This window comes from Neltuma alba, unplaced genomic scaffold (assembly GCF_004799145.2).
Source record: "Neltuma alba isolate B1F8T4 unplaced genomic scaffold, ASM479914v2 tig00012710_pilon, whole genome shotgun sequence".
NCBI classification, from domain to species: Eukaryota; Viridiplantae; Streptophyta; class Magnoliopsida; order Fabales; family Fabaceae; genus Neltuma; species Neltuma alba.
Genome location: NW_021637136.1, coordinates 1 through 23,087, shown reverse-complemented (window position 1 = coordinate 23,087; position 23,087 = coordinate 1). Strand labels below are relative to the sequence as shown.

The window sequence follows — 23,087 nt, the reverse complement described above, 5'->3', positions numbered from 1 at the left end:
ACATCCCCCAATCATAACATGACAGTATGAATCGTTTGATGTCAATCCTTATCCTTCCGTGGTGGGACACAGGCCTGAGTCGGTTGCTGTGTCTGCTTGTTAAAAAGAAGATCCTTTTATGCACTCCTTGACTATAGTGTTAGAGATTCTTGGTTCTCGACAAAGACATTACTTGCCACGTTTAGACTTAACAACCTAGTTACTGTAACTTAAATATTCCAATTTTCCTTTTGGGTATGATGATTAGCTTGTCTTCGAGTCAATTTATGGTAATCTAATCAAATCCTTTGGAGTAATTGAAAAAGGGAATCATTAGATTATATAACTCGAATCACATAATTTATAGAGGATGGACACAAATGAGCTGCCAGCTCTTATTGGATATAATTTACAAGACAATACGGCATAGTTATTGTCCAAGTAATTGCTCGCAGCTATTAATAGTGTCTCTAAGCCAGTCCTCGTTGTTCTTGTCTTGTCATTTAAGGCAGAGTGTAAGCTGCAAAAGTCAGAAACTTTATATCAGAAAACTGGAATTAGAGGCACATGGATGTTGAAATGTATGCACAGTATGAAAAAAGGTCAAATGAATAATAATACTTATATAGTGATTGTATAATTCCAAAGCATTCTGTTTCATCATAGTATACTGATCTCATAGATACTTACGTCCACACTTGTAACCAACGGGGCGATTCACAAAGTTGCAGCGCTTGGGAATGGTAAGGGCAATCTGAGGATTGACTCCAGAGCTTTTGGCAGTGTCAGAGAGCAGAACAGCGCAGAGGCAGCTAGGGTTCTTACCAAGTTTCTTGACCTGAGCACAGCAACTCTGAGGCACACTAGCGTTTTCATCTTGAGCTGCTGAACCACAAGGAGCAAGCTTGAGAGCCTCATTATCTGGTGTGGTCCCTCTACCACATTCCCCTGCACCCTCAACTCTCTCGATCAATCCAACACTTCCTAACACTACCAGAACCCCAAGAATGCATAGGAACTTCACAGCAGCCTCCATTTTTTTGAAATTTTTTTTAATATGGACTTCTTCTACTACCTCTTCACTATCTCTTGATGCAGGAATGTTTTGGCTGTGATGCGGTATTTATAGCCCAAATTCGACCTAAAAAGTGCTTGGTCTAGGGATCACCCACTAGGGATTAATGGAGGTTGCACTAAGACAAGTGATGGGTTTTCTTATTGTACCACTTCACTTTGTTAGTAAGACTATGGTTTTAAAGTATGAACGCAATGTTGTTTCTCTGTTTCCTGTCTAATCAAAGTAGGTGAAATCCTTCCCAAAGCATTTCTTTTTGGACTTGAGCCTTCCAGGTGTTGCCATTACTCGCAGTATGCTAACAAAGAGAGCTTGTTTTCTTGCCACCTCACTTTCCAATTTCCATCAAGGTAGTTTCTTTTTGCAGATGAAATGAACAAATAAGAATTAATATGGGTTACATCTATCAAGAACAGAGATTTCAGCCTTGCCACTTTTGCTCTTATATTTATTGAGGAGGCCACGAGTCGGGACGCAATGTTTTTGATAAAAGGTGCATATAATTTTATCGTCAAAGTACTGGCATTTGAATTTATCTATTTTCTCGTGAGATATCTCTGGAAATTACTTAAAGGGAGGGGTTATACTAAAGAATTGTTAGTTTAACATTAACTGTTCATGAGTCCATGTTATGGAAGATACTCGTATCAAATTAACTTATATGGAAGTGCAGATATTGACAGGCGCAAATATCATCTCCCAGACAAAATCTTCAGCCTATGTATATGGAACTTGAAATTTCAAGCCATGTTTCATACAAAAGTTTTAACACATGCTACATATATATTTACTACTAATTAGTTATTTCTGATGCGATTTTTCATTTTTCTAGTGCACAAAAGTGAGGGCAAGATGAGTCGGGAATAGCTACATATATAAACAAATATTAGATTCCACTAGAATGTGTACTGAAATACTTGCGTATTTTTTTATTATAGTAATCAAAGGTCTCGAATTATGTTTAGCCTGTGTTTCGTACAGAGAGTATGATACATACTTCTTGAGTGTGAAGTAATGAACTACTGAATTTCAGTACTGTCAAATATCTGAAACATTGAAACAACACAATTCTGGGCTTTGACAAGTAATGATAAGCCTCTCTGGAAATATTTGATATATTCCTTAAACTTCGCTGAATTGCAGTTGTTCTTGAACCATCTTTTTACTGCATGATCTAAAAGAACAGGCATTGCCATGTGCTGTTAGAAGTTAGAAACACCCATCTTGAACAGTTGTGGTCCTGTCAGACCCCAAAAAAGAAAGGTGTGGTCCAGAGGGCAAAATTTCTAACAGTGTTAATGAACTTGTCCATTTAATTGTTCTTATCCTTGATTACTTCTTGATCAGAATGTCTGTACTTAAACATTAATTATGGGACAGAGAGAGACATCTTGCAGTTGTTGTGTCTGGTCGTTAAAGATGATCCATTCTTTCCTTTCTTATGTGTAGTGCTAAATGCAGTTTCATGACAAAGATGTTAGTTCCACTTTTAGGCTTTAGTTTCTTTCCATCACATCTGAGTCACAATGCCATTAAGAACTGTCAGTGTCTCCTTCCAAAGAGAAAGTTCTTTATAGAATTCTAGTTATTGACGTTTGTTGCTTGAGACAGTTTGTGCGATCTCAACCAATTACCCGTTTAGGTTTGTCGGTCTTTGTTTGGGCCAAAGCATTATATTCATGTTGAGATCAGAGAAGAAATATTAAAGTTGTATGCCTCTGTGTAATCTGGTCTCAAGTAATTAGCTCAATTGGAATTCGAAATTTCGAGCATTAGACAGTTTCTTGGGATCATTTAAGGTAAAAAGTAGATCTTTTTCTTCTCTTCCCCCCCCCCCCGGGGTTTTGAAACACAGAAGGGATTAATTGAAGACTATTGCAGAGACATTTAAAACTGGAATGTCATGTATTATAAAGGATGGACAATGAAGAGCTGCTAGCTCTTATTAAAGTTACAGGAGAATACAACACAATTATTTTCACAATTATTGCCAACAGCTATTGTCTTCCTTAAGCCTTGTCCTCCTTTATCTCAGCTTCCTCTATCAAGGAAGAGTGTAAGCTGCAAAAATCAGCAATTTTATGTTAAAAATGAACTGATAAAATAAACCGATACTGGCCAAATAGCTATCTATCTAGTGATAGGTATAAATCAAGTTGAATTTTGGACCTGACTAAAGTTTAGTCACACTTGATACATAAACATATATGTTAGGATAGCAAAGAAAAGAAAGAATAAATGCATATTTTGGTAGTTTTCAACGTGAAACCAAACATGTCATAATACTTACGTCCACACTTGTAGCCAACAGGGCGATTAGCCAAGTTGCAGCGCTTGGGGATGGTGATGGCGATCTCCGGCTTAACTCCAGCGCTTTTGGCGGTGTTGGAGAGCAGAACAGCACAGAGGCAATTAGGGTTCTGCCCAAATTTCTTGATCTGAGCACAGCAACTCCGGGGGACAGTGGCACTTGCATCTTGAGATGCTGCAGCACAAGGAGCAAGCTTGAGAGCCTCATTATCTGGTGTGGTAGAGCTCCCACATTCCCCCGCACCCTCAACCCTCTCAAAACCCGCAGTGCTCACAAACACCACTAGCATCCCAAGAATGCACAGGAATTTCACAGGAGCCTCCATTTCTGGGTTTTCTGAAAATGATTCTCTTCCCTCAAGTGAACTTACTGTGAGTTGAAGAGTGCTTTGGCTGTGAAGGGATTTTTATAATCTAATTGGAATTAGAAAGTGGCTGGTCTAATCATCCTCCTGGGATTAATGGAGGTTGCATTATTGCAAATGATATATTTTCTTATTGCTCCACTATACTTTGTCATTATCTAAGTATGAACACAATGATGCTTCTTCGCTTCCCACCCCCCCGGGGCCCCAATTAGCAAATGTCTAATAAATATATTTCATACGGTAGATATAATTTTACAGTAACAAAAATACTTATATACCTATTTGAATTTTTTAATATACTTTTTCTTTCTTGAAGAGAATAGCTAAATCTAATGAAGATTAAAGGTGAATCCAAGGATCTATTTATCATTTATTCTGCACTCTCTCATCAATAATTGAACCATGTTTAGGTATTTTAGCCTTTTGTTTTATTTTTTTTAATCTAAAAGTTGCTAAATTCTGAAATTAAAGGCGAAGATATAGCCTAATTTGGGGTATATACTGAATTTGACTTTTAGACTTGTAACTATTGGGTTTCATTATGTTATATGAGACATTACTCGAAACATAAAAGAAATAAGTGCACAAGACATTATTACCCACCATGTGCTGACAAAAAGAGCATATTATGTTGCTGCCTCAATCTCAATTATTTAATTTGAAACATAAATGAAAGGGTGCAAACTTTTATTAGATTAAAATTTTCAATAAACTATGTTAATATGGAGGTCGCTTTTCGTTTTAAGAAATCAGACCATTTTAAAGAGGGAGAATATATGGAGATCTTCTGCTAGAAACAGTGATATTTATTCCCCAGCAATTTGGTTCATAAGAGGAATTGATGATTTTAGGCATTTGTTTGAGAAAATGCTCAAGTAAATTATAAAGGGAGGGTTGGCTTCACTTTATCAACAAATTAGCATTTTATTTGGGAATTATTTATCCAAATAGGTCGTCAGTTTATGAAAATGTATGATCTCCGAAAGTGTGGGAAGGAGGGTTACATTACTTATGACAAATAACATTTTAATCAAAGTTGTTATTTTTTCTGCCCTTAACATAGAATCTAATTTAAACGTTGATATTGGTTATATATATATAACTTATTTTACATTTTTATTAATTTTTTTCAAATTAATCTTATTAATATTTCCTTAACAATAATCAAGTAAAAGACAAATGAAGGAAATTAAGAAAGATGATTAGGGTGTTTTAAAAAAAATACATCATATTAATTAATTTAACCACCTTCTTCAATCTAATCAAATTAGTTAATTAGATGTTACATTTTGGTGAAATATTATAATAGGTACAAATTAAGCTAATTTTGACATCCAAGAGAATGTATGTGATTTTTCCGGTTGCTGTTTTCTAGAGAAATGGTGGTGGTTGGCTTGACACACACACAGAGGACTAGAGGAGGGTTTATGGTGAGGGTAAGGTGGGGAATTTGCTAAGGATCAGAGAGGATTGAGCGGATTGAGCTCAAGATAATATTTTAAGTGAATTGGTCTGCCGAAAGTTTAATTATTTAACTCTTAAAACAGTAAATTACATAAATAGACTGATTAAGATGAAAAGGGTCCCCGCCACACCAGGGCATTTGGTCTAGTGGTATGATTCTCGCTTAGGGTGCGAGAGGTCCCGAGTTCAATTCTCGGAATGCCCCCACTGTCTTTTTCTCCCTTTTCATGTGTACAGCAATCCCAACCGTTTCCCTGGAAATTTGAACATTTAATTAAGATGGCCAGATACTACTCGCTGCCCATGTCATTCCTTAGCTTCCCTTGTCTGTATCCGTAGAAATTCGTAGTTTTTTTTTTGGCCGAAGAAAAACATTCAAAGTTCAAAGCAAAAAGAAAAGAAAGAATAAAAGCCAGTTAGAATCGTCTTCGTCGTGAAATTTTAATACTCTACAAACTACATATCTACCTAAGCTAATGCCAATATTTTGAAATCAGGCTCCAAGTAGTTTCTTCATATATTCTTTTTCATCTACAACAAATTCATCCAAAGACAGTTTGCTATCCCTGGTCCAGTATCTTGAGGGGATGATCAAATTGAGTTCCGATGACTTTGCCCTTTGGTATCAATGGTAAAAAAATCTGTCAAAACTCTCTTGGCTCCTCCCCCTCGTTGGGAAACGATATTGTTCTTCGTCGTGCTATTGATGATTGGAGTTTTTTCTTCCTTGGAAGGTTTCATCGTTCTTGGAGGAGTTAATGTTGGTGTGAGACACATCCTAGATGGAGTGCTTGGCATAGGCACTGGAAAACGATCCCCTGAATGTTTTGTCAAGTCGTCCACATAAAGTACATCATCGATACGTGCTACTATATTGAATGCCAAACTCTCCAGTACCCTTGAATAGCTCTCTAGAATTGCCTTCCCAACATCCTAACAATAGAACAGGTCCAAACAGTTAGCTTGTGTTAGTAGGTTAACTCATGGCTATACTCATTGATCATCAAGATCATCCAATGGAACAAAGGCAATGAGAGAATGCTAACCTTGTTGTCTTGAATTTTGCTAATATCTAGGTTTGATTGGGGGAGACCAGGGAATCGTTGTCTCAAGGATATAATAATGCTTTCTGCTCTCTCAGCGAACAATTCCCATTTGTCTCCATCAACCATCAGATCTTTGACCATTTCCCATGATGTTTTTGAGCTGTATCTGGCTGTGCCGTTCACAGGTTTCGAATTAGCCCTTCTACGCCAAATGTTAATGGAAGCTTCTACTCGATTAGCAACATCCATGGCTTGATGTTCAGAGGATACATCAAGACAGTCTACTACGCTCTCAGGGGCAAACTGATCTGACGCTATGTACCCATAAATAAGGTCGCCCAAGCCAGCTCGTGCCGTCTGAAACAATGTTGGATCAGCAATTTGATCACCTACATCTTCTAATATTATATAAAACCATGATGTATATAGTACATACCTTTGGAAGAGATTCTAGGTATGACTCTGGAATGTCCATTTCAGCTAAAGTAATGGTGTTGATGGCTATGGCAGCCTTTAGTATTTGGTTGGTGCAATCTCGTTTATGCTGTAATTGCCTTCTTACACGTTCACGAAGACCAGAAGGAGGGACTCGAGGAACAGGAAGCCACCATTTTTCCTCATGATGCTTAAGTCTTCTTCCTAAAGCAGAAGATGAATCTTCATTATCTGAGGCAGAAACAACCCCCTGATCCACGTACCAGAACTCTGTATCCACAAAACTGTCCAATATATCCTGCAAAAACACCTTCATTAAATGAAAAATGGCTTATTCGTATACAAATCTGTACAGTGAAAAATGAATGTTAGCGAAATATTCTCACAAGAAGCATGTTATCTAGTTTGCGTAAAGCTGGAAGGTTGACATAAAGATCCGACCGAGGTCTGCTACCCATGACCTGTTTCATCAACGAGTAAAACAGAAAACATTGTCAGTTCTTACCATGGTTGTGGATGAATCAATGGATATAAATGCTGTTGGGCCGGATCTGAAGTCCGATTGATTTCAAAAGTTAGGCCCAGGCCCAACTGGAATTCAAAAAACATTGTTTACGAAGCTTTACCTCCACCTTACTTCCATCTGCAGAAGTCTGCCAAATAGGAGCCAATTCAACGATATGATCACTTACACTAAGAAACCACTCCATCTCCCTTCTCCACATTGCTTTCTTCTTCTGAGGTAGAGGCTCCAGTCTCAGAATTTGCCCGAACAGTGTGGCTGCAAACTCAAAAATGATATGAGAAACAAGTAATAATCCCAACAGAGCATCTTCTGATATGTCATTTCAGAAGTGACTAAAGACAATCCTATTAATGACCATTACCACATAGATTGGTTATGGCATTTGATATAGCCAACGCTGTAGTAACCCCGTTTCCGCAGCCAGACATGTCTTCGCCAAGTAACAGTTTTGCAAACCTTTCCTTCATCATCTCTATCTCTAGCAATCACAATCAGAATCAAATCATCAGAAAAAGCATGTACGTTGTAGAAGTAGTAAGATTGAGAATGACTACACGAGAAATGAAATGTACCGGATATCTCAGAGTCCTGTTTGTTAATGTGGAAACGCTTTTGATCGCCATGAACAATTGAACGAGAAAGGGTGAGCTCTGGAGCAGGATTTTTCTGATGAACCGGCTTTTTCACTGAAGGCGGCGACGAAGATGACGTCGACTCCTCCGAACTGCTCCGACTCTGTTCTTCATTTCCCGTCGAGGAGAATATATCGGAGCTAGAACTGCTCTCGCGACTATTATCCTGGCTCGTATTGGCAGAAGTTTCAATCTTACCTCTATTTCTTGTGTCCTTTTCTTCTTCCACGGCAGCTTCTATCCTCTGAATGAAGCTCCCCATTTTTGAAGCTTTACCTTCCTCTTCATCTTCATGCTCAGGTGAGGAAGCACAGAAAGCACAATCCTTAACGGGCATATCGTGATCGTTATACTGAATGCTCTTCAAGCAAAAACCTCCAGAGACTTTGGAGACCCAGAAACCCAAATTGGAGAATGGGTTTTGATTGGCGTTGGTGGATGTTCGGAGCCTTGATAAGGGGACACAATGCTTGAGATGATATTGGCGTTGGATTAAAGTACTGTCCATAATTAATGAGCTCAGAGAGAGCGACTTGATTGAGCACTTCTGGTGTGGGGCTCTCCCTCTCTCTGGTTTCTTGGCTTATATATCAAGCTTAAAGTTAATCATACCACTAAAGTTGACACCGTTAATCCTAATCCCAAGTATAACAATAATGATTTCTTCGTTTTATATATGTATGGTATTTATTAGTATGACTCTGTAATAAGATTTTGCCTTTTGGTTTCATCTTTTGAAAAGGAGATGGCTAATCAATTAAGCTTCAAACGTAAACGAGGTTTGTTAGTGATCTCTGTTGAAGACTTGAGAGGATAGCAATATACCTCATCCTTACGTAATGAAGAGGAATAAAATTTTAAAAAAAAATCATTTGAAGAAAAGGAAGGAGTTATGATTGGTATATATTACCTGCTGTCTTTAATATAAGAACTAGTTGACTAATTTGAATAGATTAAAAAAACCGGTTAAGTTAGTTATTTATAATAAATAGGTATTGTATTTCCTAAAATATCTTTGCTAATCAAATATATTAGTTAGAATTACCATTATTGCAAGGATTGTCTTAAAAAAAAAATATGAGAGACAAAGTATATTAAAATTTTATATTTAAGATCAAAATAAAAGTCAAACAAGCTTTTATATTAAGGATCGAAGATAGTATAAATTTTAAGCTTGGTGATTAATGTAAGTGAGGGAACTTATGGGTGAAATATTCAAAATGCAGTACAAAGAATGAATCTTACAAGGTTGCTTTTGAAGTGGACAAGCATATAACAAATAATATTAAATAAGAAGGATGGTTTTGAAATGGATTGGCTCTTAGCAGCCAGACTTTGATGCTACAAAGTCTCTCTCTCTCTCTCTCTAAAATGTGGAATCTTTATGACTCTATATATATATATAATATGTACATATCCCTATTTTCAAAAAGTGTTTATTAAGATAATCCCCAAAAAAAATATGCTTAAGAGTTAAGACCCTAACTGAGGAATTTTACGATCAAACAGTTGCGGGATGGTTTCAAAATTTCGAATATGTTTGACTGGCCCATATGAAAGAGGGATGGTGAGAAAAAGCGAACCAAAAACAAATCTTGCATGCTATGTATTCTGTCGTAATTGTTCGACCATTTTTTATAATTATATCTTGATTTCGTTCGTTTTAGTCGTAATTAAAAAATTGTCTATATACTACCTCCGGTCCTAATTATAATATCCTATTTGTAGTCTATAAACCAGATCTTATAATTAGAATCAAAGATAGTGTGCCTGTTTGGAAGAGCGATAGAAATCTCCTATAAGCACGTTTCCCATAAGCCGAGACAAAACTATTCTTACATACTTGCCTCGTATTTCATAAATCACTATTAAAAAACTACTTATAAACTGTTTTAAACATATCCAGTATTATCAAACATGCGTTTACTCTTGGTTGGAACTTAACCTATATACTCCTCCGGTCCTTATTATAGGACCCCATTTGACTTTTTATTTGGTCCTAATTATAAGACCCCAATCCATTTTATCTCTTATATTTATGCATTTTTTCCAAGATAATCCTTCTAATAATGATAGTTTTAGCCAATATACTTAATTAGCAAGGATATTTTAGGAATGACAACACTTATTTATTATAAATAACCAACTTAACTTACTTCCTTAATCTCCTCAAATAAGTCAATTGGGTCTTATAATTAGGACCGGAGGAGTAATTGATAAATAATGCCTGGGTTAAATTAAAAGGGGGTGTCTTTTTTTTTTAATGCCGTTGCCGTTGGGGCATAAAGTGGCCAATATCCCGCCGTCGCCGGAATTGCATATTTTAAAAAGAAAGTAAAAGATAATATACGATAAAATATATTCGTGAAATTAAAATGAAAAGGAAAAAAAAACTTAGAAATCATTGTGGAAGAGACCATTGGTTTAAGATGAACTAGTCTTAGTTTGGGTCACACTTTAAGTTGAAAACTTGTCACAATTGATTTGTGACTGATGGAAAATGCGAATAAAGTTTTGTCTGAATTTGAAAAAAAGGAAAGTAAAGCCCTCAGGATTCTCGTGCTGCCATTAAAGGCAAAGACAGACGTTGGTACGTTACTTTCTTTCTTTATTCCGTTTCAATGGTTAGCTTTCTTGTTCTGTTTTTACCAGATTTTGAAATTTCAAATTAGCCCCATCTTCAGCTTTTGAAGCTGCATAGTGTATAACATATGAACTTTTTTTTTTTTTTGACCGGGTATAACATATGAACTTGTAGCATTGGGTTCTATTAAATGTGAAACAATTTTGAAATTTGAATGTCACAGAGATGTGGATTGGAGCTGTCACAAATTTTCATGCAATCTTGCACCTTTTCATTTAACCAGAATCTTCTCCCTTTTCTACTACTTTTCGGGTGTTTTTAACTATATTACGTCGAGTTTTTAATATGAGATTTAATTAACTAATTTGAACAGATTTAAAAAAATTAATTTAATTATTTATAATAAATAGGTGCTATCTTTCTTAAAATATCCTTGCTAATCAAGTGTATTGGTTAGAATTACTATTATTATAAGGACTACATTAAAAAAATAGATAAATATAAAGGACAAAGTAGATTAGGGTCTTATATTTAGTATCAAAATAAAAGTTAAAAAAGCTCTTATATTAAAGACCAAAAGTAGTATTAATTATGATAATATATTGGGAGCAAAAGTTCACGCCAGAGCGACACACAAAATATATGCTACCCAAAAATGATATAATTACTAAATTATATTATTAAACAATCTCATGGTTTTGTTATATTCGATTATTTTTATAAACTAAATTAAAATCATATTTTTCACTGTCTAAACATTGAATTGCTTTTGTTTTTATACTCATACACCTGCTTTACATTGCCTTTGTTATTACTTACTACCTCCGGTTTTTAATATAAGACCCTATTTAACTTTTAATTTAGTCCTAAATATAAGACCTCAATCCACTTTGTCTCTCATATGTATATATTTTTTTTCTAAAGCAACCCTTCTAACAATGATAGTTCTAGTTAATACACTTGATTAGTAAGAATATTTTAGGAAAAACAACACCTATTTAGGATAAATAACTAATTCAACTTACTTCTTTAATCTCTTTAAATACTCTTATAAATAGGATTGGAGGCAGTATCTAAAACTACTCTATTTTATACCAACATTAAAAAAAGAAAACGAAATACTCCGTTAAAGAGAAGAATGGGCTAAATGTCTATGTTTTATGGGGTAAGGGTGAACAACGTAATACAACAATTCAACTTTAGCTAGACCCAGAATGGCCCAAGCCCATATGCTTTAATTTACCCATCGATGTTTTGGATACTGGATCCACATTTAGAATGCTCAGCCCTTGTACCAAAAAAGCAAACAAAAGAATGCTCAGCCTTGATTCTTCTCCATGTAAAATGATGAAGCTGATAATGATAATGATAATGACACCAACAAAAGTAACCCAGTCGATAAATATTTTATCTGTACTCCATACCTTGATATAAGAGCTAGTTTATTTTAAATTTGATTCTAAATATAAAACATTGATTCACTTTATCTCCCATGTCTATCCATTTTTTTCAAAATAATTCTTGTAATAGTTACACATGTTAAAAGTTTAATTAAATGATACTTTTAGCTAATATATGATTTGTAAAGATATTTTAAGATAAACAACACTTAATTATTACAAATAACTGACTTAATAAATTTTTTTAATCTATCGACTACCTCTTATATAATATATTTAAATTTGGGAGAATTTCACTGTAGGACCGTAGAAGACAATTAATTTCAAAGAGCCCCCAAAACTTTCTGAAACCTCACTGCAGGACCAAGGGACCAATCTGATATTAATTCCACAAATGAAATGACGCCACTGCCCCTAGTAGAAACTTATTTCCTTGAGGAAACAAGTGCGGGAGAGCGCATTTGCAAAGGGAACTAGCCAATTTGCAGAATAAATACATATATTCACACGTGGAATCAGTCCGTTCACATGTGGACTGGTTCACCTGATGCATGCGTCCGTGAGGGAACAAGTGCGAGAGAGCGCATTTGCAAGGGGAACTAGCCAATTTGCAAAAGAAATACATATATTCACATGTGGAATCAGTCCATTCACATATGAACTGGTTCAGCTGAAGTATGGGTCCGTGAGGGAACAAGTGTGGGAGAACGCATTTGCAAGGGGAACTAGCCAATTTACAGAATAAATACATATATTCACACATAGAATCAGTCTGTTCACATGTGGACTGGTTCACTTGAATCATGTGTCCGTGAGAGAACAAGTGCGGGAGATCGCATTTGCAAGGGGAACTAGCCAATTTGCAGAAGAAATACATATATTCACACGTGGAATCAGTCCGTTCACATGTGGACTGGTTCACCTGATGCTAAGGGTAGTGGCGTCATTTCGCTAGTGGAATTAATATCAGATTGGTCCCTTGGTCCTGCAGTGAGATTTCAGAAAGTTTTGGGGGCTCTTTGAGATTAATTGTCTTGTGCGGTCCTACAATGAAATTTTCCCTTTAAATTTTGTTGCTGGTGTGGACGTTATTAATGGATAATTTGTCTGAGTCCTGAACTAAAGTGAGTCCTCCAAAACCAAACTAAAATATTACCAAAAAAATATTATTCTTTTTTGTTTGAATTTGACATTAAACTAATCTAATTTCTTCCGAAACAAAAAAAAATGTGGAAGGGTCCACGCTTAATAATAATATATTGCGGCGATGAGGACGGCTAAGACCCTAAACGCAGAAAAAATGAAGATGATGAAGTCATATTGTATAGCACGAAGCTTTCAGGAAGCTCCCCACCTACCTACCCACCAACTCCAAGGAACCAATCCGCCATCGTTGACCAAATGATTTCTGAGCTAAACACTATAACCCTAACTGCAACTACTACACAGCTTAATCGCATTCAGATAGACGATGGCCGCAAAAGAAGAACAAGTGAAGTTTTTGGGGAAATGGCCCAGCCCCTTCAGCAACAGAGTGGATCTGGCTCTCAAGTTGAAAGGAATCAAATACGATTACTCTGAAGAAGATCTCTCCAACAAAAGCCAAGAGCTTCTTACGTCCAATCCCGTTCACAAGAAGGTCCCTGTCCTCATCCACAACGGAAGACCCATTTCTGAGTCTCTCGTCATCGTTGAGTACATCGACGAGACCTGGAAATCCAATCCCTTCCTCCCTCCAAACCCTTATCACAGAGCCTCTGCTCGATTCTGGTCTAAGCTTGTTGATGAAAAGGTTCGTTTTTTCCTCTCGATGTATTCGATATTCTGTGATTTGAAACTGAGCATTTGAAGAAATTGATGTTTTCACAGTGCTTGCCTCCGTTATGGGATGCGTTCTGGTGCGAGGAGAAGGGGCGTGAGAAGGCTGTGGAAGAAGCCATGGAAGCACTGAAGATACTGGAGAATGAAATCGGCGACAAAAGATTCTTCGGAGGAGACGACGTTGGACTCGTAGATATTTCTGCCAATTTCGTGGGTTACTGGGTTGACATATTACAAGAAATCGCAGGCTTACAGTTGCTCACTTCTGAGAAATTCCCGAAGCTGTACAAATGGAGTCAAGAATTCTCCACTCATCCTATAGTAAAGCAAGCTCTGCCTCCCAGAGATAAACTCTTTGCATTCTTCAAATCTCGCACTGGCTAGAGTTTGAGTTCATGATTTGCGTCTTCTGAATTTTTCTGGAAGACTATTATCTAGTTATAATAAAGGAGAAGTTGTTCTGTTTTTTCATGTTTGGCTCTGTTGTTCCAATGGTTAAACCATAAAATGTGAAAGCTATTCCGGTTTAATTTTTCTGCTCTTAGCTTGATTTCTCAGCTCAAATCATATGGAGCTTATGATTTTTCTTCTGATCTTTTCTGGTTTAATACCTGCTGGTCGTCGATGAAACAAACACTAATCTTACTGATGGAACACAAGAAGAAATGAAGCATTAATTATGTAATTGGGAAAAAAAAATGGAGCATTCTGAATTAAGTGGAAGGTACTAAGTGGAGAGTTTAAGCACTGCAGATAACGAAAACAGAGTTACTCTATTTTGGGTCCAACGATGGCTATCTAAATTTTTTGGGTTAATGCAAACTTTTTTTTTTTTTTAATGATCGGTTAGTGCAAACTTTAGTGCCTAAAGTTTGTTTTTATTTTGTTTTTAGTCCTTTAAATTTTCAAATCATAGGTTTTGTCTTTTAAATTTTTTTTTAATTTAAAATATTGATTCATGTAATCTAGTAAAAATTTAGATCATTTTATCCTTTGAGGGACTAAAAATTATAATTTGAAACTTGAGAGACTATAACGAAAATTAGAGCAAATTTAAGAGACTAAAAATTATATTAACCCCTAATTTTTTTTAAAAAAAAGATGTACTTTAGCTGAAGATAGGAAAAACAAATGTAATTTATTCTAATTTTAATGACATGCTTCGTAGAGCTTAATACCAAAATTCAGAGATTAAGAATATTTATTACATTTCAAAAGATTAATATATGAGATAAAATTAAGACACTGTACAATAATTTTACTACTAACCCGGAACAATTTTCAAAAACAAAAAACATTATCATCACAATTTGTAAAATTTAATTTAGCGTTCAGAAGTAAGTTATCTTTACTAATGAAATTTGAATTAAGGGGCGTAAGAGATCCAATGCCCTCTAAGTCTTGAATTTAATTCCTGTGATTGAAAAGAGCGGCACTATCTCGGCTCAAATAAAAATCCAATACGTGTGCTTCCTAAATTTAAGGTCAGACATTTTGAATATCATAATCTTGTAATTAAGCCGGCCGGATAGGTTGTCCATGGAAAAACAAATAAAGAAACCATTTTCTAGGTAATGTATCCGACGTTTGACGACGTTATCTTATCGCCAATAGGGACTGTCCCTTGTTTTAAGTGCTCAGTTAAAATTGACATTTCACCAACATGCGAAAAAATAATTTATTCTTGCGCGATTTGTCGTTTTTGAAAACAATGAAGAAGAAGGAGAACTGCATTAAAAAAAAGTACTTGAAAATCGTCTCCTCTAACTTCTCTTTGGACAGCAATCTACTTTTTCTCTCATATTTATCTATTTTTTATATAATAATTTCTATCATGATTACACATATTAAAAGATTTTTATCAAAAGATTATTTCAGTACACATGATTAATAAGAATATTTTAAGTACGATAACACTAACTAATTTTCTGAGTATCCATAAATAGGGCATTTAACTCTTATATTAAGAACTGAATATAGCATATTATATAAAAAATATCTCTAAGCTGTTAATAAATATAATATCAACCATTCAATTTCATTGAATTTAATGTCTTCTTTAAAGTCAAAATTGCTAGCATTTCTTGAAAATCAATGTTTTAAATCAATTTCATGGTTTGATTCAACAGCACTTCATTCCAATGAGTGATGTGAGCGTAACAATGGACTAGATCAGTATTTATAATTTTCAACACCAAACAGGCTAATATATGATCTCTTACATCACTCCTGTATATATACTACACAAAACGTACCCACACAATTCTTCATTATATATTACTTTTACGCCTATCTTCCTTGACCAACCCATAATTTAACTACGAATTGCTACCAGCAGGTTTGGCTCTATAAAAACAGAGTTTCTGAGCCGAGACAGATGCATCATTGAAGATTAGTTCAGAAGCTAAGGAAGATGGCAGCAGAATATGGAGAAGTGAAGTTTTTTGGGTCAGGAGGAAGCCCTTACGCTCGCAGGGTTCAGATAGCTTTGAAGCTGAAAGGAGTTCAGTACCAACACTTTGAAGAAGACATCAGGAAAAAAAGTGAACTTCTTCTCAGGTACAATCCCATCCACAAGAAGGTGCCAGTGCTTGTTCATAATGACAAGCCCATAGCTGAGTCGCTTGTCATACTTGAATACATGGATGAGACCTGGAAAACTTACCCCATCCTCCCTCTCGACCCTTATCAAAGAGCCCTCGCTCGCTTCTGGTCAAGGTTCATCGATGATCAGGTCTCTTCTTTCCCTCCTCTTAATCTCTTTTTCTTTAATTTCCTTCTACCCAATTATTGCTTGTGCTGTAAGATGTCAAGTATGAATGAATTTGAGTTGATGTAGATAGAAATCTGTTACATAATCCAATCATATTTGTTATTTAATTAAAATATCCCAAGTGCTGATAGCTGTTAGTTAGCTTTGGCTCAAGTCAGGTTAGAGTTTTACTTGGTCACATTTTAGTAATTAATTAAGAGCTTTAGTAGGAGGTTATTAATAGGACACTAGACTGAGTGAGAGCAGCATATCAAAAAATCTAATTCTATTATGAGGTACTTGTTCTGAAGAGATCTAATTTCGATATTCATCATTTTGATGAGAATCTTAAGCTTATTAGATCTGGATCATTCATATCTCTTTTGAATAATCCGATTTAATTTCTTTTTATTTTTATTTGTTCAAAATAATTATTTTAATATGTATATAATCTAAAATAAACATAATCTCTTAATGGTCAATTTTTTTAAAAAAATAGTTTTTTATTTAAAAATAATTAATTAAATATTTTAAATTTAGACCATTCAAATCAGATATAGACGATTCAGATCTGATGAGCTTATGGTGCTCATCATCTATTGGGACAGTAGACTGAGTGAGAGTAACAAATCAAAAAATCTAATTCATTCCCTTATTGACAGTTGGCGACCTTTTTATAGCCACCATCCTCATATTGTTTTCTTCTGACCGTGTTCTTTAGATACCCTTCCTTCTATTTTGGATCATGATGTATTCTATACTGTAGGATTTCATATATTCATTTTGTAATTTGAAATTGCTTTCATATGGTTTGTCTTGCAAAATGAGATATGTGGTTTATATATATATATATATATATATATATCCATATGTGAAAAGTCATGGATAGAAAATTGAACTGTGCATGGTGTTTTGTTTTTGGGAGGACAGGTGCTGCCTGCAATACAGGGAGCAGCATGGACGGCGGAGGAGAAGGAAAGGGAAAAGGCGATTGAAGAAGCGAGTGAAGGACTGGGATATCTGGAGAAGGAGCTGAGAGGCAAGTTCTTTGGAGGAGAGACTATAGGAATTGTGGACATAGCGGCGGCGTACATAGCGTTTTGGCTGCCATTAGTGGAAGAAGCGGTGGGTCTGAAACTGTTAAGCCACCAAAAGTTTCCGAAGCTGCATCAGTGGAGTCGAGAGTTCTGCAGCCACCCTGTGGTGAAAGAAAACCTCCCTCCTCCTTCAAGACTGCTGGGTTTCTTCAAAGCTCGCTATGCTGCCATTACAGCTTCCAAATAAGATTATATATAAATATATGCAACCCTCTGCAACTCTATGCTCTTCTCTGCTTCTTCTTGGAGTTTTATGTAATAATAAAGCTGTATTTTGTGGCGTCACGTATTAAGCTTTGAGTGAGTCCATGAATAAGTTGAATTATCTGCGTTTTTCCAATATGATAATATCATAATTAAATAATGAAACATTGCTTTCTCTCTTGTAGGATATAATATATATCAGATTAACTTCATGTTTTTTTTCCTGAAAGTCAACTTCCTGTTTCAAAAACACATGAAGCAAATAAATTTTGGATAAGCGTATGTTTACGGCTAGATAAACATTAAAACACAAGCACCCTAACAGTATAAAATCATAAAATTTAAGCCATTTCACTAATGGTTTTTAATTATGTGCTTTAATTGGTCCTTCAAACATGCTCTCTTAAATGACTTGATGTCTTGGCTACAAGTGCTTCAACCAGTGGAAAAGAAATATGTTATGCTACCATATATTGACTCTTGCCTCATAATAAACTAATAAAATGATGTAATACCTTCCATCATTAATATAAGTTCTTGTAGTTTGTAATGCAGAGTACAAGAAGCAGAAGTAGCAATTAGTAAATTGCTAGTCATTTAGTTCCTTTTTCAGCTTCGCACTGAAAGCAAAGGATTTGGTCAAAGGATGGATCTCAAATCCGAATGGATGACAGTCTGGTCTTTTGTTTTTAATTTTTTCCTCAGCGGGGGAAGCAGGGTGGTTCTCAGAGAATTGAAGCCCATTCCGTCGCAAAAGCCTATCACTGTGCACGTGGTTTTCAGAGAAATCAAAGCCCAACTTACCACAACCTCGGCAATTTTGTTTTAGTAACAGGAAACATAGATTTTAAACACCAGGAAAATCACATTAAGAACCTTAGATTTTAAAATTTAAATATTGAGATAATCTAAATATTAGTATTCTAATTATTTGAAAAGCTCAAAATTACATCAGCAGCAGCAGCTGCTGGTTTTATAAAGCTCACAACACTACTTAATTTTAAAAGTTGTTGAAATTTTATAATTGGTTTTTAACTTTCAATGATACTTCTTACAAAACATGGTAATTATTATTAAAAAAATAATGATTTAATTTTTAAAAATAATAATGATTTTTATATTTTTAGATTTCAATCTTTTTTGCGAACACTTAAATCACTGGATTCCATTGATATGATTTTCCCTTAAATCTGCAACTGAAGGGCACCTAGTATTGCTCAACATGTATGGGAATAGGAATCCTTAAGCTGCTTTCTCTGGCGGGATGGCATAGCATATCATTCCATTCCCAATAGTGATTCTTTCCATTCTAATTGGTGCTTTTTATTCCTTCCATCAAATTTTGAAATGCTGCTGTTATATATAAATAAATATATATAACTTCTTACCTTTTTTTTTAAAACCAAATTGTGCTATTTTTTTAAAATAAAAAATAATGTTATGTTTTTTCGTTTAAAAAAACGTCTTGGTTGTTAAACCAAAAGAAAAACTATCTTGGCTTTTCCACATCGCTCCTGACTTGTGTTATGATTTTCCCAAAAGAACTAAAATATATTTACAAATTTATGAAATTAGGAAAATTGAATATGCTGGCAAATTAAAAAATTAAAAAAAGAAAAAAGCGCTAACTCTGAGTTGCACGACATTGCCCCACACTATTCATGATTAATAATGAATTATTAAAATATTTATATTACATATAAATTAAAAATTGAATATTTTATCTTTTTAACTTAATAGATATGAGAAAAAAAAAATATTCTTAGCAAGGAAAAGAAGAGGTAGGTCCTTCACTCGTATTCTTTTTAATTTATTTTCTCCCCTTTTTTCTCATGTGAAATGAAGAAGCGCGTCGTACAGCAGAACCATTCCCAGAAGATAAGAAAAAGCAAAAGGCATCATTCTAAGGGAGAGAAGCCTGCTCCACCACTTTATTGCTTCCATAACTCTCTTTGATATCCACGGCACCGACTAAACATAAAGCTCGAAGTGATGTGCTTCTCACGTTAAAATATTACGGGGACCGAATTGAAATTACTAAAAAGAGGGGCACACAAATTTCATTATTCTTTTGAAAAGAGAGTCTAACACAGATAATCTTAGCATTATAACCATAACAGAATAGAATATGATTTAGCAGGTTTCAAACTGTTGATCCTAGGGCCAGACTGACATCAGGCTTAGCTGCTGCTGCTTGAATCCTTCACGATGGTCACTGGGCAAGGGGCATGAGTCATCACAAAGTTGCTCACACTTCCCAATATTATCCTGTTTCGTAACAATCAACCAAGCAAAGTTGTTCATTAGACCCAGATCACAGTACGTTAACATGGAAGAGGAAGACATTCTCTCCCACCAAATAGTTGAGCGATGTGTGTGGGTGTCTAATATTTCCATCAATAAATTAGGAAAAGTCAATTATCAGCTAATCAATACCGGCAAAAAGGACTAAGTGACCCGTAGGGGGTGGCCCACTTTCACCCAAATGTGTTTTTGGCTAAAAGAGAAGCTAGCTAATCTTTCTAATATTACTACCCGGCTTCAACCATTTTGATTTCACTACAACAAACTTGCAACTTTTTCTAACTACTACAAGGAGAATGTTGGTAAATTTTTGAAAGCTCTTGTATATACTACGCTTGGTTATATTTCTAATGGTTACTATTTATTCTTACAGAGTGAGTGAGAAAGTTATCCATACTTTAGACACACGCTCATATATCATTGTTACTGTTATAAAAAAAATAAAACAAATTGCTGCAACAAGGTTAAAATCATTGAAAATAAGTAGTAACGCGCTAAATTCGGCTACTAATGCTAGAAAGATATGTTCGTAAAAGGATATTTTGGTGAGAGCAAATTATTTTTGATCTTCTTTAGTCCTTGTCATCAAATGACAAATATTTTGATACCAAAATAAGTTTCTAAACATAATCAATGTAGGCCCTATCAATAAATTTTGAAAATCAAATTGCTAATTCTGACTGTTTTCTAACGACCCGGATAAACAGCTAAGATCTATCAAGAGGAATGAATCAATGTCCCCTTACGCAGGTGGATTTTCCCCATACCCATCATAACGTGAAAGACTGAATAATTTTCGCTAGCTTGTTTGGGGTACAATAATCAAAGAATAGGAAAAGGCGAAAAGCACGAACCTTCTGATAGTGCTAAGGCCTCTGCTTCCCATAACCAGAGAATCCAGCTTCAGTTCTTCTACAGCATCCAGAAGTTTCTCCCTCGCATCTCCCCAGTATATTTTCGTCACAATGTTCACCTATAACTCAATTTTACTAATTAATAAACACCACAACGTAATCTGCAGAATCTTGAACCCTGAACTAACAATTTAATCATGAAGCTGGAAAGCATATTTTAACTTTACTCCAGAAATACTAAAGAATGCTCCACGATTAACTTGATTAGCATCGAAAAATCAACTAAGCTAGAGCATTGAGGAATCAAATCTTTAATAATCAGATATAAAAAGGGAAAAGAACAGACCTCTTTCTGCCTGGCACCAGTGTCGAGCAAATCAAGAACCTCGATATCTGTCTGAACATCATACTTCTTCATAATCTCTGGCTCTCTGAACTCAGACAAAGGAATAAGAGCTGGGAAAAAAATGAAAATAAAAGAAAAAGCTAAATTAAATCCGATCAAATACGAGCCGGTGAGAATACAGCGAAATGACCAAAAATCCAGCATCAGTGTACAGTTCGATGCCAAACACTTCTCACATACAAGAAAGTCTATTCATAGATCAGATCTAAAAAGCTCAAGTACTGAAATGTAGAAACAAAAAGAATACAAGTATAAGATACGTATGGAACGCGAGTTGGCTCCGATGAAGAAGTAGTGATGGGATGAAAGGAAAGGAAAAGGAAATCGATGGAAAAGAGTAAGAAAACGACTCACGAGAACCGGATTGAGCCCAAAGCTGGTTACGGGACTCATCAAGAGAGTTGGGATTGATGTGGATGATGTAAATGTTGTCGCCCTTATCGGCCAAATTGTCCAGAGCCCATTTGAGAGCGTTCTTGCTGCTTTTGGAGAAGTCAAGGGCGACGCCGATTTTCCGATCCTTTACCATCGCTTCCTCTCTCAGTTTCTCGCGTCTGTGTGTGAGAGAGATTGTGTGTTGTCCTAAGGAAGAAAGAGAATCAAACCATGAGTTGGCGTGAGGCTTTGTGAGCATCGACACACGTAAAAATGTCAGAGGTGGAAGATTATAGGGTAAATAACAATGATTACCCGTAAAGTAACTTAATGTTAGTAAGCGCCCTTAATTTTCAAACATACTTAAAAGAATCCAATGATATCAGGATGATTCATGGTTCGTCCCCGTCCCCTGCTCTCAATACTCTGTGACTGGCAATTATAAAAGACTCCTCATTAATGTCTAATATTTGATAAAAAAAAATTATTGTAAATGATATAATAAGTCAATTTTTTCGATATACAATGTGAAATCTATAATCGAAATTATCACCATTATGTAGCATAAATGATAAATAATATAATTTTTTCCAAAAAAAAAAAATTCCGCGCATGACAGTAGCGTGCCTAATTACTATTGCGAGTTGCAAAAAAAAACAGATTAAGCTCTCTTAAACAAGTTTTTTTAAAAAAGAAAAAGAAAAATATTAATGCTTCTTATTCTTAATATAAGAACTAGTTTAACTTTTAATTTGATTCTAAATATAAAATTTCAGTATACTTTTCTCTAATATTTATCTATTTTGCTCTTAAATCAATTTGGAATTCAATTACATATGATATGACTAATAAAAACATTTTAGGAAAGATGATATATATTTACTATAAATAATTAATTTAACTAATTTTTTAATATCTTCAAAAATTAATTAGATATTATATTAAAGATATGAGGTAGCATTATATAATTATAGCGATATTCAAGTTGAGACTTTTGTTTGGGCGTTAAATACTTGATTTGATTTGTTTCTTTAACAGTCAAGGGTTGCTCTTGATTTTTCTTAAGGGTCACGCTCGCGTTTAAAATTGAGAAAATTTGAGATAAATCCCTATTAAAAAATTAATTAGTAAATAATACCTAAAGATTTGCGGCTGTGACGTTAAAAATCAGGATCACATTAGCGTCACCAGCATTCTTTTGACTTTATCTCGCGACATGCTTAGGGCCGAGATTTCTGATGCAAAGAAAATAGTCAGAGGCGTTTGAGGAAAAAGGACAATAGTTTGTTAAAATTACTTATCTCCATATTTAATTATAAATTTATAATTGAAATTTGATATGAAGGATATAAAACAATTTAAAAAAAAATCACTAATATTCCATTCCAAAAAAAAATTATTACAATTAACTACAAAAGAAATACAGCTAAATGAATTCAGAGATTTTAAAATTAA

General features: G+C 35.0%; 6 protein-coding genes and 1 non-coding gene across 7 annotated transcripts; 3 read left to right on the top strand and 4 right to left on the bottom strand.

Annotated features, from left to right (window-relative positions):
* Positions 1-293: 293 nt before the first annotated feature.
* On the bottom strand, positions 294-1,069 carry LOC114730091 (putative lipid-transfer protein DIR1). Its single transcript, XM_028917116.1, has 2 exons — positions 670-1,069; positions 294-499 (listed from the first exon to the last, which is right to left on the bottom strand). Exons 1-2 carry the CDS (start codon positions 1,013-1,015, stop codon positions 483-485), a joined length of 363 nt encoding a protein of 120 aa, XP_028772949.1. The 5' UTR covers positions 1,016-1,069; the 3' UTR covers positions 294-482.
* A 1,867-nt stretch (positions 1,070-2,936) lies between these two features.
* Positions 2,937-3,768, bottom strand: LOC114730092 (putative lipid-transfer protein DIR1). Its single transcript, XM_028917117.1, has 2 exons — positions 3,345-3,768; positions 2,937-3,115 (listed from the first exon to the last, which is right to left on the bottom strand). Exons 1-2 carry the CDS (start codon positions 3,688-3,690, stop codon positions 3,099-3,101), a joined length of 363 nt encoding a protein of 120 aa, XP_028772950.1. The 5' UTR covers positions 3,691-3,768; the 3' UTR covers positions 2,937-3,098.
* A 1,561-nt stretch (positions 3,769-5,329) lies between these two features.
* On the top strand, positions 5,330-5,401 carry TRNAP-AGG (transfer RNA proline (anticodon AGG)). Its single transcript has one exon. It is a non-coding gene; the product is annotated as a tRNA-Pro (tRNA).
* A 174-nt stretch (positions 5,402-5,575) lies between these two features.
* On the bottom strand, positions 5,576-8,343 carry LOC114730094 (rop guanine nucleotide exchange factor 7-like). The gene is made up of 7 exons (XM_028917119.1): positions 7,776-8,343; positions 7,565-7,681; positions 7,304-7,458; positions 7,064-7,138; positions 6,679-6,975; positions 6,243-6,599; positions 5,576-6,129 (listed from the first exon to the last, which is right to left on the bottom strand). Exons 1-7 carry the CDS (start codon positions 8,341-8,343, stop codon positions 5,788-5,790), a joined length of 1,911 nt encoding a protein of 636 aa, XP_028772952.1. The 3' UTR covers positions 5,576-5,787.
* Positions 8,344-13,199: 4,856 nt separating this feature from the next.
* LOC114730088 (probable glutathione S-transferase) lies at positions 13,200-14,204 on the top strand. The gene is made up of 2 exons (XM_028917111.1): positions 13,200-13,611; positions 13,689-14,204. Exons 1-2 carry the CDS (start codon positions 13,291-13,293, stop codon positions 14,022-14,024), a joined length of 657 nt encoding a protein of 218 aa, XP_028772944.1. The 5' UTR covers positions 13,200-13,290; the 3' UTR covers positions 14,025-14,204.
* A 1,822-nt stretch (positions 14,205-16,026) lies between these two features.
* On the top strand, positions 16,027-17,880 carry LOC114730093 (probable glutathione S-transferase). The gene is made up of 2 exons (XM_028917118.1): positions 16,027-16,374; positions 17,323-17,880. Exons 1-2 carry the CDS (start codon positions 16,054-16,056, stop codon positions 17,674-17,676), a joined length of 675 nt encoding a protein of 224 aa, XP_028772951.1. The 5' UTR covers positions 16,027-16,053; the 3' UTR covers positions 17,677-17,880.
* A 1,819-nt stretch (positions 17,881-19,699) lies between these two features.
* LOC114730089 (universal stress protein PHOS32) lies at positions 19,700-21,865 on the bottom strand. The gene is made up of 4 exons (XM_028917112.1): positions 21,612-21,865; positions 21,198-21,307; positions 20,852-20,970; positions 19,700-19,961 (listed from the first exon to the last, which is right to left on the bottom strand). Exons 1-4 carry the CDS (start codon positions 21,784-21,786, stop codon positions 19,874-19,876), a joined length of 492 nt encoding a protein of 163 aa, XP_028772945.1. The 5' UTR covers positions 21,787-21,865; the 3' UTR covers positions 19,700-19,873.
* Positions 21,866-23,087: the final 1,222 nt, after the last annotated feature.

Excerpts from the sequence above, each read along its gene's own strand:
- LOC114730091 (XM_028917116.1), bottom strand. The coding sequence starts at position 1,015 with ATGGAGGCTGCTGTGAAGTTCCTATGCATTCTTGGGGTTCTGGTAGTG.
- LOC114730093 (XM_028917118.1), top strand. The coding sequence starts at position 16,054 with ATGGCAGCAGAATATGGAGAAGTGAAGTTTTTTGGGTCAGGAGGAAGC. Across the intron at positions 16,375-17,322 it reads CAAGGTTCATCGATGATCAG|GTGCTGCCTGCAATACAGGG; the intron begins GTCTCTTCTTTC and ends TTGGGAGGACAG.
- LOC114730088 (XM_028917111.1), top strand. The coding sequence starts at position 13,291 with ATGGCCGCAAAAGAAGAACAAGTGAAGTTTTTGGGGAAATGGCCCAGC. Across the intron at positions 13,612-13,688 it reads CTAAGCTTGTTGATGAAAAG|TGCTTGCCTCCGTTATGGGA; the intron begins GTTCGTTTTTTC and ends ATGTTTTCACAG.
- LOC114730089 (XM_028917112.1), bottom strand. The coding sequence starts at position 21,786 with ATGGTAAAGGATCGGAAAATCGGCGTCGCCCTTGACTTCTCCAAAAGC. Across the intron at positions 20,971-21,197 it reads CTGGTGCCAGGCAGAAAGAG|GTGAACATTGTGACGAAAAT; the intron begins GTCTGTTCTTTT and ends ATTGAGTTATAG. Across the intron at positions 19,962-20,851 it reads GGCCTTAGCACTATCAGAAG|GATAATATTGGGAAGTGTGA; the intron begins GTTCGTGCTTTT and ends GTTACGAAACAG.
- LOC114730094 (XM_028917119.1), bottom strand. The coding sequence starts at position 8,343 with ATGGACAGTACTTTAATCCAACGCCAATATCATCTCAAGCATTGTGTC. Across the intron at positions 7,682-7,775 it reads ACAGGACTCTGAGATATCCG|AGATAGAGATGATGAAGGAA; the intron begins GTACATTTCATT and ends TGTGATTGCTAG. Across the intron at positions 6,976-7,063 it reads AACTAGATAACATGCTTCTT|GATATATTGGACAGTTTTGT; the intron begins GTGAGAATATTT and ends GTGTTTTTGCAG.
- LOC114730092 (XM_028917117.1), bottom strand. The coding sequence starts at position 3,690 with ATGGAGGCTCCTGTGAAATTCCTGTGCATTCTTGGGATGCTAGTGGTG.